Source organism: Myotis davidii, unplaced genomic scaffold (assembly GCF_000327345.1).
Source record: "Myotis davidii unplaced genomic scaffold, ASM32734v1 scaffold430, whole genome shotgun sequence".
Lineage (NCBI taxonomy): Eukaryota > Metazoa > Chordata > Mammalia > Chiroptera > Vespertilionidae > Myotis > Myotis davidii.
The window spans coordinates 1,031,962-1,044,011 of record NW_006285247.1 but is presented as its reverse complement, the minus strand read 5'-3'; the positions used below and the strand labels follow the sequence as shown (position 1 = coordinate 1,044,011).

Genomic DNA, 12,050 nt, shown 5'->3' with positions numbered 1-12,050 from the left:
AGGGAAAATAAATTTTCCTCTCCCTTGTATTCCTGTAATTCTTTGTCCCTGTTATATATCCTATTTCCTTATAACTCCTATTATATTTAACATATTATTATTACCTCCCCCCTCCCACACTCTGCTAGTAAATAGCTTGAGGTCAAAAACAGATTTCGTTCATTGGGATAACTTTACAGTGTCTACACGATGCCCAGCACCTACTAGTTGCTCCATAAATGCTCATTAATTCAAATTTAGTCTGGTGTGTTTCCTGGATTGTGGAGTGGGCTCTGGAGGCAAATCCTACCTTCATGGGACTGTTGCCTAGTCAGGTTTCTGACCCTTGGACTGGTTTGCCTGGGACCAACAACAGAATCCACAATCTAGTGCATGGAGTCTGTGGAAGGAGGGATTCCACAGAGCCTGGGAGTGGGAGGTGGGAGTGGGACAGCCTCACAGTTCCATAAGGTCTCAGCGTAAGCCAGAGGAGGCAGTGATCCATGCCTTAAGGGCTAAAGGACCTCTCTAGGTAACGCTGGGTTTTGAAAGAGCCAAATCATGTCTGTAGTTAAATGTGTTAGTTCATTATATGGTCCATGACTCTGCTTTCTTTCTACAAATTTAGAAGTGCATATGCATAACATGACTCTACATTTATTAATCCTTCCTTCCTTGTTTAATACTTACTGAAGGAAACAGACACATACATTTATGCCAGGCACCTTATCCATGATCACATCTTACCCTAAGAATGATCATTTGAGGTGGGTGGTATTATTACCTCTATTTCAGAAATGTGGAAATTAAGGCTGAGAGAGGATAAGAAACTTGCCCAAGGTCAAGGAGATACAACTCCTAGCCAGCACACAAGGCTATTTTCCCATCTGCGAGGCAATTACCTGCCAAGCACTGGTCTCGAATACACAATGGATCTGACATGTTTCCTACCCCCCAAGAAATGAGTGTTCTGGGAAAGGAGACTGATATACAAAGGAGACTGATTTTGGTGCAAAAATCTAATGAGTGTTCTGGGAAAGGAGACTGATATACAGATAATTAAAAACACAAGGTGCAAAAATAAAACTATGGACTAGAAGTATGTGTAAGAGCTCATGGGGGAGGCTGAGAAGGCAGTGATCAGCTCAGCGTGAGGTGACCAGGGAAGGCTCTACAGAGAAGCTGACTCCTGGGCCTTGAAGGATCACCTGAATTTTGATGGGTAGAGAATGAGGACAGGAGAGAATGCAGGAGTTTGAGGCAGAGGGGACCACATCTGCAAAGGTGTGCAGGAGGAAAACATTAGGTGTTCTTGGGCATGGAGAATATAGATCAGTGTAGCTAGAACATAGGATTTCTGACTATGAGCTGGGCTACGCAGGCTTAATTTTGTCAAAGTGTTACACTTGTTTCTTGAAGGCCTAGGGGGCTGCTGATGGCCTTGGAGGAGAGAATGACTGGAACTGAGCTGCACTGTGCAGGCGGGGGGACCTGGAAGCACTGTTTCTGAGTAGGAACTGGGGGGTAAATAGTGTCCTGCATCCTTTAGAAATGTACCACGAGCTCCCCATGTCTCTTTCCTGTTGCAAGAGGCAGCTTAAACACCATGACTGCTCTGGGACCATGGTTCAGTGTCTCACCCCAATAAAACTGCAGAAGCATGGCTGCTCTGAGTGGTGAGGACACGTCTGCTTCAACAGCTGGACACCCCCATCGAGATGAGGCCTGATACGATGTCTCTGCCAGTGGTAACAGTGGGACCAGGAAAGGATGAGAACGGGCATCGGGGGTGCCAGGGATCGGTGTGCAGTGCTCATCCCAAATGCTGGCTTTAGCACTGGAGGACTGCTTTTCCAAATTAACAAGATGTTCTAGATCAGTGGTTCTCAACCTTCTGGCCCTTTAAGTACAGTTCCTCATGTTGTGACCCAACCATAAAATTATTTTCGTTGCTACTTCATACTGTAATGTTGCTACTGTTATGAATCATAATGTAAATATCTGATATGCAGGATGGTCTTAGGCGACCCCTGTGAAAGGGTCGTTTTGGTAATTACCAGGCACCTTGCACTGAAGACCTTTTGAAAATTCTCCCATGAAAAACAATCTCTTTGGAAAATCGCCCCCAAATTCTTTGGCTCTAAAAGAAAACGTAGTGCCAATTTCTTTTTATGCCTAACAAAATGACATTTTATGTGGAATCTGAGTCAATCCCAAAGGAAGGAATACTGGTCCTTTGAGTAAGCAAAAGAATTCACTCTTTGCTGTCTGACACTCCGTTATTCATTGGTGCAGACTGGCAATAGAGCTGTTGGTACTTTGGAGAGGACCAGAAAAACAGGGGTAGTTGGGGAGATGTTAGGTAGATAATGAGAGAAAAAAACTGAAATGCCTCTCAGGCCAACTCTGGACAACACATCGGGCATTTATTCTGAGGTGCAGAGGGGAGATGTTAGGTAGATAATGAGAGAAAAAAATGAAATGCCTCTCAGGCCAACTCTGGACAACATTGGGCATTTATTCTGAGGTGCAGGAGCTCTGCTATCCTCTTGCTAAATACTCTCTCAGCTCATATCTCTGCTCACAGGGTCATTTTCCTGAGCAAGGGCTTAAAATCAAATGCCTCCTTGATGGGCTGCTTGCCCAATCAGGATGTAGCCTCCTGAGTCCCAATAACCAAGGGCAGCACAAAGAACTGATTCCTCTCTAGCAGACATCCCCTCCCTGCGCCCTGACCCCGAGGTGGCTCACCGGGGCCTGCGGAAGGTCAGGCCATAGTGCTGACAGGCCAGCCCCACGGTAGGTGTGTACACAATGGGCATGAATTTCTCCACGTCCGACGTCAGCACGCGGTAGAAGAGCTTCTCATTCCGATCTTGGAGTGTCATGAGAATGATGTACCTTGGAAAGGGAGACAAGAAACCACACTGTTCACATGAGCAGCCTGTGTGGCAGCAGGGGAGGCCGCTCATGCAAAGACCCAGGGCTCCCACTCAGCTACCTTCACAGGCAAGTCACCCATCTCCCCAAACATCGATCTTACCATCTGTGAAGAGTATTATCTGTCTTATGGTGCTTGTTACTATACATGGTGTAGGCCCTGTCCTAAGTACTTTACATTAATTCACTTAAAACTCCCAACGACTTATGAGGTAGGTACTACCATGGTTGCTAATTGAGAGACAAAGGAGACCAAGGCACAGAGAAATGAAATGATTCACCAAGTGGCAGAGTCGGGATTTGAACCTAAGCAATCTGACTCCAAAGTCTGTGCTCTCAACCGCTGTGCCAGAGGGTTAGTTATGTTACTATTATGTGGACATTAATGAATGAAACAGAGCAGTAACACTCTGAGGGTGGAGTAGGGGCAAGGGCACACCGGTGCTATGAGAACTGGCCTCTCCTATCACACAGGGCTGGTTTCTGTCACAGCAGAGTTCACAAGTGGCCAAGGACCAACTGATCTCAAGAAGCACGTTCCTCCAAAATCTCTCTCTTGTCTCGTCCTTGAAACCTGAAATCACTAAGCCCAGGAAAAGAGCCTTTCATTCACATGCCTAAAAATGCAAAGCCTCTGGGAGAAACAAAAACACTCAGGGCTTAGAATTCACAATGAGGTGTGAGTGATTGCTGATACCACAACCTTTCTGGACTGACCACAGTTTGGGAGAGAGTATGGAGGCACTTGAGATCCTAGACTAGAAGGGGGTGAGATCCTGCAATAGGGGAATGACTTCTAGGTGCGAAGTCAGGGTCCCGGGTTTGAATCCCAGCTCTGCTGTTTACTAACTATGTGACTTTGGGGAAGTCTTGTAATATCATGGGGCTCCTGTCCCAAGGCACTGGTCCAGAATGAAAAATTTTGTTTTAAAAGTTATTTTGAGGAAGGTAGGGTTTATGCTTAGAATAGCCAGGATATCTACTCATTTCTAGTGTAAGAATTTCTTATGCAGTAGCCATTTGTACACATATCTTCCAAGTTCTGTATTCAGTAATATCAAATTGATAAATTAATCTCAGTCATGGTGAGATTATTCACACTGTGAAAAATGGGTAAATACTAGAAATCAGGGCTTCCCCACCCCCGACCCCAGAACCAGTTATTAAACATTTACCAGCACACCACTGCCCTTATCCAAAAGAAGCTAGAAGCCTTCTTAGCATTTCCTCAAGCACCTGCTGGAATGATGGGCCCCTGGGAATGACAGGGGCGGCGGGGGGAGGGGGTGATGGGCGGTCAGCGTTGTCAACAAAGCATGTGCAGTAAGCCCTCTGGAACTCCCAGGATCAGACACATCTCCTACTCCCGGCAGGCGTGTCTTCCCAGGCATATATTGATGTCCATCCTGCTGACTTTAACTTTTAGAGTTGAGTATCTTTAGGAAAGAGGATTTCACTTTGGGATCAAATTCTTCTTTGTAAATTTAACAAAAGAAGGAGGTTCAGATTGTTCAAAGTTAGGACACATCTCACGTTGTTAGTTGGATTCATTGTGTACTTTCTGGTTTGCTCTCCAGGGTGACATGGCTAGACCCAGTCTGAGTGGGATGAACAGAGGAAGAGAATATCTGGCCTGTGCTGGAGTATATAGCCTTGGAGTTAATGTGAATAATACACAAAGAGGTTAGTGCTTCAAGAGTCGGGGGATTATCCACTGCTGCTTAGAAGCAATGGATGCCATGGTGGGGTGGGGGGGACATAGGCAGATGGGTGTGATGACCCTGACAAGCTGCTGAGTTCTTCCCCTAGGGGGACAACCACACTCTTAATGATTCAAAGTCTTGGCCATTGAGCTCTATAGATAGGTAGGGGGAACCCTCCCTGCTTCCTACACTTCAGAAGGTGACATGTTTATTTAACACATTCTTACATAGTATGTACTATATGCAAGGCACTGTTCTAAGCACATCACAAATACTAATGTGTTTAATCCTCATTAGAGCCTTCTGAGTTAGGAGTGACCCAGAGAGGCTAAGTAACTTTCACTACTAAAGGTAAAATGATGGTTTGAATACATTCTAGCACTAGAATTGAGCCTCTTAGCTGTGGGGTAGCAGAGATGTCAACAGCACAGATTCTGGAGCCAGCTACTTGAGGTCAAGTCCTGGCTTTTCCATGTGACCTGTGGCCACAATGTGGTCACAACCTTCTTTAGTAAAGCTGACCCTGTCATTCCCATTTGCCTCTTCATGTCTATGATCCCACTGGTGAGAACCCAGGAGGGTGGCAGGATTATTAACTGCTCCCCATAAGCCGCCAACATATGACATACCAGGTCCTTCCCAAGGTGTCCCTGTCCATTTCTCCTCTTTTCTACCATGTTCCCCTTGTTTCAGGAAGCTGGGTCATGTACCACTTACTTAACACACCTGTCCCTATAGCTATACTCTACTTGTTCTCCTATGAAATGCCATCCGTGAACCCACTGCTGTCTGCTGCAGTCCTGTCGGTGCTTCTGGGGCTGACTCAGGTCCCACTTCTTCCCAGTGGCCCTCCCAAATTCCACTGGTTGGAATTCAGTTTCTCTTCCCAGTCCTCCCAGGACATGCCTCCATCATAACAATCCCTGTCCCTTAGGGAGATCACCACCCCTTTGGAAGGTTGGGCTGGGTTTGGAATTTCTTGGAAAGGCTCTCAGTCTCTCCTGGTTGGAGAGTAAACAGAAGACACTCTTTGGACCACAGTGGAGCCCAGGTCTAGGCAGAGAGAGCAGATGTAGGCACTGACTTGTCCAGGTCGCTCTGCTGCCGCTCGTAGGATTTCATGACCCGGAGGAGCTGGATGTCCTGGCTCAGGAAGCAGGGGGGGATTAGGCCATGGATCCCAAGCTGCATCCTTTCTTCAAGTGTAAAGGCCATCCCCTGGGGAGAACAAGAGCGAAACACAGACATATAAATGGATATGCAAGAAACCAAGGAACAGAACAGGTTTATCTACAGACAGGCCAAAGTCACTGTGACCCAACAGAACAGGCCCGGGACTCAAACCCCACCTATACCATTGAGTGGTGGGGCAGTCTGTGCCAGTTGCTTTGACTCTTCTGAGCTTCAGCTTCCTCCTGGAAAAATGGGGAAAATACCTACATTGTCGTTTTTTTGGCTTGTTTTTGTTGAAGTTATTGTCTTTTTTTTAAAATAACTTCAAAATTTATAGAAAGTTTGAGAAGATAATATGAAGAGTTGTCGAAGATCCTTCACCTGGTTTTCCCTATTATTAATATTTTTCATTGGCATGGTACATTTATCAGAGCTAATGATCCAATAGTGATACATTCAGAATCATATAGACTGGCTTCTTCATTTAGCAATAGCACTTAAGGTGAAGAATAGTCTCTTTAAGAGATGGTGCTGGGATAACTGGATTTCCACATGCAAAAATAAATAAGTAAATAAGTAAATAAATAAAGTTAGACCCTGCCTCACATCAAATACAAAAATTAACTTAAGATTAATCAGCAACCTAACTGTAAGAGCTAAAATTATAAAACTCATAGAAGAAAACATAGGGGTAAATTTTCATGATCTTGGATTTGGCAATGGATTCTTAGATATGACACAAAAAGAACCAGCTACAAAGGAAAAATTAGATAAATTGACTTTATCTAAAAACTTTTGTGCATAAAAGGATACTATCAAGAAAGTGAAAAAATAACCCACAGCATGGGAGAAAATATTTGGAGATCATATATTTGGTAAGGGTTTAATATCCAGAATCTATAAATAACTGTTACAACTCAACACAACAAGAAAAACAACCCAATTAAAAAACGGGCAAATGGCCAAAACCGGTTTGGCTCAGTGGATAGAACATTGGCCTGCGGACTGAAAGGTCCCGGGTTTGATTCCAGCCAAGGGCATGTACCTGGGCTGCGGGCATGTCCCCAGGAGGGTCCCAGCCTCTCATGAAAATACACCAATCTCCTTGATGTAGGAGGTCGTAGCAGGACATTGAGAGTGCAGCGCAGCCTTTTCATCCTGTACTCTGTAAAAAATCAATAAAATATATTTAAAAACAAACAAACAAACAAAAAAACGGGCAAATGACTCAAAAAAAACAACAAAACAAAAACACTCCTCCAAAGAAGATACACAAATGACCAATAGCACATGAAAAAATGCTCAGCATCATTAGCCATTAGGAAAACGCAAATCAACACTACAATGAGATACCATTTCACACCCACTGGGAAGGCTGTAATTGAAAAAACAGCAAATAACAAGTGTTGGTGATGATGTGGAAAAATTGAAATCCTTGTGCATTACTGGCAGGAATGTAATGTTGCAGCCTCTATGGAAAAATATTTTAGTGGTTCCTCAAAAAGCTATGATCCCAGCAATTCTACTCCTAGGGCTACACCCAAAGGAACTGATATCGAGGACTTGAACAGATACTTGGATGCCAATGTTCATTGCAGCATTATTCACAACAGCCAAAAGGCGGAATCAACTCAGGGGTCCACCAACATACAAATGGATAAACAGAACATATGTACGTACAATGAAAATTTATTCAAACATAAAAAAGGAATGATGTTTTGATACATTCTATTATATGGATGAACCCTAAAAAATTAGGCTAAATGAAATGAGCCAGCTATGAAAGGACAAAGGTTATGTGATTCCACTTATATAAAATAACTAGGATAGGCAAATTCATAGAGACAGAAAGTAGATTAGAGATTATAATAAAGTCTGGGGGTGGAAGGATTGCTGAGCTATTGCTTAATGGCTATAGCATTTTGTTTTGGGGTAATGAAAAGTTTTGGGAATGGATAGTGGTGATGATTGTGAATGGACTTATGCCAGTTAATTGTACACTTAACATGGTTAAAATGGGAAATATTGTTATATATACTTTGCCACAAGTTAAAAAATTAATAGTGTGTTTAATACTCAAAACCATTGAATCAGACACTTTAAATGGGTGTCATGTGTAGTAGTGAATTATAGTTCAATTGTTCATCTTCTGTCACACTCTCCTTGATAGTCACTTGTCCTCCCTAGAATCACTGTTGCATAAAAACCACCATATTCAATTTTTTATCTCATTTTCTGCTTTTGAGAAATAGGTATGGTAGTAGGTATGACTGCCTGAGGGGGGGCGGGCAGACTGTTAGAAATCTTGGTACAAAAATAATGTTTAAAGGAAATGATATTAATGAGCGTTAAATAAACAACTTTGAAAAGCAAAAACAAAACAACAAAACAAAAAACAAAACAAAACCTGTCTTAAAAGAATTCTTTGCATGTTTTAAATACAAGTCCTGTATCAGACACGCGTTGTATAACTATATCTCTGAGTATGTGCCTTGTCTTTTTATTCTCTTACCAGTGTCTTTCAGAGGACGGCATTTTCTGCTTTGGGCACTGGCAGGAGAGATGGGGAATGAATAGAATGTCATGGAATCGGCTTCCTGACCCAATTAAGCCCTATGGGGACAGTGTCTGCTGGCAGAAGTGGTAGGAACCGTCCTCATAAGGGTCACTGTGAGACAGAGGCACACAAGCTGCCCCACCCAAAATGAGAAGGTGCCACACATGGTGAAAAAGAGAGTCCTTTTCTGAGGACTCTGCTGGTGTGGGGGTTGGTCCGGTACTGAATGTAATGTTGCAGCCTCTATGGAAAAATATTTTAGTGGTTCCTCAAAAAGCTATGACCCCAGCAATTCTACTCCTAGGGCTACACCCAAAGGAACTGATATCGAGGACTTGAACAGATACTTGGATACCAATGTTCATTGCAGCATTATTCACAACAGCCAAAAGGCGGAATCAACTCAGGGGTCCACCAACATACAAATGGATAAACAGAACATATGTACGTACAATGTGGCTCAGGTGGCTCTGCTGGTGTGGGGGTTGGTCCGGTACTGCCTCCGCTTACTCAGCTTTCTCACGGAGGCCCTGAACTGAGACAGTGCCAAGCCCCTGAGTGGTCCCTGGGTGGGGACATCAACAAGGAAGGGACCACAGTCCTGGGGGGGGGGAGGGGGATTGTGTAGGGGGCTGAGAAAAAATTTTAATCAGCCAACCAATTAACTAACTACTAACTAACTAAACTAACACTGTCAGTATGACCCCCATTGTATTCAAGGCTGATGACACCTAAGGCAACTCTGGGTAATGAGCTCCAAGTAATTCGAGGTTCCTCCTAGAAGTGAAGAAGGCTGGGCAGGTGATAGTGAGACCTGAATTATGCTGACCGGAGTCTAGCTTTCCTCAGACTCCCTTGGGGGGAGGAAGCTTGAAAAGGGAGGGAGCATGAGAACGCCTCTCATTCCTCCACCAGCTGAAAACTACCTCATCTACAATGATTACAGCACTTTTACAGGGAGTTAAATAATGACAAGGAGATCAAACCCATATATTGATCAGCCCCACCCTAATGTCATTGCTATCATCAGCTCTAAGGATAGGCGTCTGATGAGTATCTACAACCACATTGGGGGAGGTTTTACAACCAAATTTGACAGATGAAAAGACTACTAAGCAAGAAAGGTTAGGTGATGCTCTTGAAGTTGCAAAGCTCTTGCCCATACTTTATTGTTTCTTAAACCAGGATGCTAGTTATTTAATAATTAATAAGTATATTTGATAATTTTATATATGTGATAATCCCCCCGCCCCCCAGATAATCTCTTTGATGAGAGGTAAGTGGCAGAACCAGGAGTTGATCACAGGCTGCATCCCTGCCACTACAGTGTGCACCCTGCCAGGGCCTTGGTGAGATGACCTCAGACATGGGAGCTGGATGGGGAGGGGGTGAGGAAGGAGTGGAAAAAAACAGAAATAGAGAAGAAACGTGAATAAAAGTCAGGCTCCTTGGCTACTCCCAATTTCCTCTCTGTTTGGTCACTTGTGGGTCCCTAAAGCTACAAATACCAGGCTCCTCTTGTGTTTTCGTAAAATAACGACGACGATGACTCAGCTTAAGAAAATCCTGAAGAATGGGTCCTCCTCTCAGAAGGCCTGCTGGAACTGTAAGAAAGATCTAGCATCCTGAGACAGACTCGACTCTGTTTGAACGTGTGACTCACAGAGATTTCTCAAAGTACTCCGCACACATAAAATTCCCACCTTTTTCCTCATCAAAGCCCCAAGTCAGCAGTTCATAAATCCCTGTGCTGGCCACCAGCTTCGCAAGTGGTGCAGCAGAGGCCCCTGGTCCTTCTGCAGGAAGCCAGCTGGCCCTGGAGACTGAGGGCTTTCACTAGACACCGTTAGGCAGGTGAGTGTTCACTGGCTTAGTAAAGACTGTGATCCTGTCTCCTTGGCCCTGGGGATCCCAGAGCGGCCCAGGAATTTACTAATGACATCATCTTAGTTAATGACTGCTGTGGCTTTTAATAGCAGTCCGCTTCTCTCCCCAAAGCTAAGTGTTTCTCTTGGCTGGCTGCCACCAGCTTCTTTTGTATTTGAGGAAAAAGTATGACCATTTAGCCACTGGTAATTTCACGAATTTTTAAAGAAAGTACCACTAGAAACTTCTTTTCATCCTGAAGCTAATGTTAGGGCTACTTCAGATTTACATGTTTGTAGAACAGCAATGCAGGCACTTTAGCTGTCCCCTGGCCTCTGAAATGGCACAGGCAGGGGAAGATTCACTAGGATGTAGGGGGAAAGTATTAGAACTTGCATTTCTCTACAAAGGGAAAAAACTTTGTTAATTAACACTTAGGCTCTTGGTCTGTATGTCAACAGTCACAATTCCCATAACTATACAAGGAGTTCTAAGTCTTACAACATGGAGGAATTGACAGTGGGGCCCTTATTCTTATCACATTGAGAAATTACAGTTTCTGTGCGCCTGGTTAGATAGAGTTATGGATTATATTATCTGGTTTATTTATTTACTTACATTGTATTTGTATTGTTGACATTATTACGGATATCCCTATTCCCCTCCCCGCTTTGCCCACTGCCACCCAGCCTCCACCACGCCTTCTCTCTGGCCATCACCACACTGTGGTCTGTGTCTATGGGTTATGCATATATGTTCTTTTGTCTTAATGTTTTAAATTTATTTTTTATTTATGTATAGTTGGTATATATTCTCATATTGGTTACATTAGTTTCAGTGCAATATAGTGATTTGACCTTTTTATATCTTCCGATGTGATTACCCCACTAATTCCAGGAATGATCTTTCACTGTGTAAACATATCACAATATTATTGACTACATTCCCCTTTCCCTTTTCACCCATCCCTACACCCTCCCTTCTGATAATCTTCCTTTCTATCTGAAGAAAACAAAAACATTAATTAAAAAAGATATATGCATCCCTATGTCCATTGCAGCATTACTTACAATAGCCAAGATATGGAAGCAACCTAGGTATCCATCGACAGATGAATGGATAAAGAAGATGCAGTACATATACCCAATGGAATATTATGTAGCAATAAAAAGGAATGATATCTTGCTGTTTCCAATAACCTGGATGGACCAGGGTATTATGCTAAGCGAAATAGATCAGGCAGAGAAAGATAATATGGTTTCAAATATATATGGACTCTAAAAACAAAACAAAAACAGACTCATACATTATTTTTAACAAAGATCTCAAAATAGGGCAAGTGGTTTTTGAAAAATGGCTAATTCTCATAGTTATATTTCAACCTTATAACCTGGTGGTATTCAGAGCATACCACTAGGGACCTATTTTTATTGTTACAGAATCATTGCTCTGGCCACTCCCCCAGTCAAATGTCCCTCTCCACCAGCTCTGGCTTCTCCAGGGAATCTTTAGACCTCACAGAGGCAAGGTGGGTGACTTCAAGAGCCTCCTCTAGCATAAAGGCCCAGAACTGGTGCAATTGGTTTAATACTCTACCAGTGTTAAACTTTTAGCTGTCACCTCTGACTTTACCTATTTTATCACCTTCCCTGAGTGATCATCTCTGGCTTAGTCACTGAACTCTACTGGTGGGCTGAGCATTGCCCAAGTTCCCAGGGTAAATCTTACGACATTAGAGAGAAGATATTTGAATAGACCCTACCATCAGGTGGCAGGGCTCATAGACAGTAAGTCCACCAAGCTGGGCCCCTGCCCCAGCCTCCCGCTGTTCA

General features: G+C 43.5%; 1 protein-coding gene across 2 annotated transcripts in view; it reads right to left on the bottom strand.

Annotated features, from left to right (window-relative positions):
* ME3 (malic enzyme 3, NADP(+)-dependent, mitochondrial) overlaps window positions 1-12,050 on the bottom strand; it is a 181,708-nt gene that overhangs the window by 92,622 nt on the left and 77,036 nt on the right. For both annotated transcript variants that reach the window (XM_006755871.2, XM_006755872.2), the window contains exons 2-3: window positions 5,707-5,840; window positions 2,731-2,880 (exon numbers count right to left, since the gene is read on the bottom strand). In XM_006755871.2, coding sequence (XP_006755934.1) covers window positions 2,731-2,880; window positions 5,707-5,837 — 281 coding nt within the window. In that variant the 5' untranslated portion in view covers window positions 5,838-5,840. The remainder of the gene's footprint in view (window positions 1-2,730; window positions 2,881-5,706; window positions 5,841-12,050) is intronic.